Consider the following 2500-nt stretch of genomic DNA (forward strand, 5'->3'; position numbering starts at 1 on the left):
AATAATGCCATTCCTTTGTGTCGCTATTTTGGGCGAAGAGGTTTGATAAATTGTTCGAAGTATTATTTACAGTTTTGAAGTAAAACACGTGGTTTTGGTTTGATAAAAGTAACGAATATTAAAAGGAAAAAAGTTTGAATAGTGAATCTCATATATTTGTTGCTGATAAAGGACATAACGGATCTCTTGCTCATGATGTCTCCTTTCCTCCCACTGTCAAATTCCACAGTATCTAAGATTTTCCTCCTTTCAGTAATTTCTATCTGACCTTGAGAGTATTACATTTAAATTCATACATATACTTGAGCTACTGTTGGTCTGGTTTAGTCGTGTTTCTGACGTCAGTTGTTTATTTACTGACTATTAAAAACAAGTGATTATGATTCCATATGCAGGTGTATGGTTTGGTCGACGTCATGGTTCGATACGGCTTGGAGGAACTTGGGACAAAGATCTTTGTCGCCAATGAGACACCTTTCGGCACCTTCGTAGTCCTGACGTCCACTTGTTCTTGGGTAAGTTGCTCTCACGAAATGGTAAGTTTCCATTGAGAAAGAAAAAGGGGAAAAAATGTACATTGAAGGTAAGTTCCCAAAGAGAAAGAAAAAGAATAAAGACTGTACATTGAGTCTACTATAGTGATAAACACGTCATGAAAGGATAAGGCATACGCTGAAAAATATGACAAGTTTATATTCATGCTTACCTTTGCCTAGCTTACAACTGATTAAGAGTACATTTTTGATTGAAAAAACAAACGAACGCGGAGAATAGTGTGTTTATGACAGGAAGGTCACAACGGGTCATGTAGGCGAAGTGAAGGGAGGATTTTTTTTTTTTTTTTTTTTAACTATTAATCACAGCAGTTCCCTAATCTCTGCAAGTTTTTACAGGAAAAGGTGCAAAGCTTCACTATGTACTCTAAAGACATTGATCAGACTGACAATGAAGATGAATCAGCCAACGAGGAGTTCGCAAAGTTGTTGGAGTCTGTCCCAGGCTTGGATTGGGGTAAACCAGTTTACCTTGACGGTTGTCCTCCATGCATCAGTAAGAAGGTAAGAGGGTCATGAATTACATTAAAAAATCCACCAAAATTATTTACTCTTTCATAACTTACACTTCGGTAAGAAGTCCAGCTTTCTTTGGTCGTAGATTCATTTCTCTGACTTATCCTATCTGTCCACTGAGACCTCTGGCTGTTAACAAAAGAAGTTGCCTCTGGTGCTTCTGTGATCTCCAGTAGAGCGAGTGACTTTTCTTATCCGTATCCACCTTTCTTTGATTAAACTTCCAACTCCTTAACCTCTCGTTTTTGTCAATTACAAACCCTAGATCCTTCTAAACACAAGTGTTTTTGGCATGATGATATCAAGGACAGAGATCCTATGGTAATACATCTACGATTTCCTTCAGAATGACTTCTGCTTTTGTGTCCAGGTCTATGTGTGCAGAGGTGCTAAGGATTGTTCCAGATGTGAGGTCATGTACTTCATATGGTACAGTACCACTAAATTACACATCTGTGTCTAACTGTATTGCCGGAGCAGTGTAGAAGAGGGTAAGGGGTGATCTTTCATCTGCAAGGAGCTAAGATGGAATGGACTACAATTGGGTTTTTGGATAGGTGTGAGATGGGCGTGCATGTGCAACAAAATCATCGAAGCCTAAGTTGAGATGTTTGTTGCATAGGGATAAGGCCTGTTAATGGACCTGTGTTGTTCAAAATTATGGAATTCCATCACTCTTGCACTTTTACCCGGAAGCATGCCAGATCTACCCATCGAAATGCAGGAGTATTCTTCATGTGACTTCTGACCTATTGCTACAAATATCTAAGACGCTTCCTTTTTCACGCCAAGCCCCCCCTCTTGCAAAGTCTGGTTCCCTCACAAAAAGAAAAAAATAATCATCAATTCTCCCCCCGAAACCCCACACAGGACAATTCCGCTACAGTCTTGCCTTGTTTCACACCTTTCCTCAGTTCGTAGATAGTCTTTCCTCAGGTATGAACAAAACCCACAGAGGTGACAGATCTTCTCGTATCGTTTTCAGTCATTTTGATTCAGTCTTTGGATTAATTTTATCATCATCATCATCATCATTATCATCATCATCATCATCATCATCTTCATCATCATCATTATCATTATTATTTCTATTCGTTTTATTTATTATTAATTTTGCATTAATCTTAAAATCTGTTCCTACCTTTCTTACTTAAAATCCAAATCCATCTTGTAGCAAACAGATGCAACCACTCTGATTCCTTGAAATCATGCCTCTTAATCCTGATTCTTTAATTACAGCTTTACGATCTAGCCTTGCTCAAGAAAGTCTCTAAGATATATATCCCCATCATAATTCCAATTCCCTGGCAAGGATTTTATCATTACCAATTTTTTTTTTTTATAAGATTTACTTCGCCATGTCAGGCATTGCTGAAACACTGAGCGAAGTGTAGCACGTGGTTTCGACTTTATCATTTCCCTAAACTGTC

The 2500-nt window shown here is 38.2% G+C and overlaps 1 protein-coding gene across 1 annotated transcript in view; it reads left to right on the forward strand.

Annotated features, from left to right (window-relative positions):
* Positions 1–2500, forward strand: part of LOC143034050 (glycine N-acyltransferase-like protein 3) — a 10189-nt gene that overhangs the window by 104 nt on the left and 7585 nt on the right. The window contains exons 2-3 of the mRNA XM_076199938.1: positions 396–515; positions 894–1058. Coding sequence (XP_076056053.1) covers positions 396–515; positions 894–1058 — 285 coding nt within the window. The remainder of the gene's footprint in view (positions 1–395; positions 516–893; positions 1059–2500) is intronic.

Source organism: Oratosquilla oratoria, chromosome 2 (genome assembly GCF_046742065.1).
Source record: "Oratosquilla oratoria isolate Oo_2021 chromosome 2, ASM4674206v1, whole genome shotgun sequence".
Lineage (NCBI taxonomy): Eukaryota > Metazoa > Arthropoda > Malacostraca > Stomatopoda > Squillidae > Oratosquilla > Oratosquilla oratoria.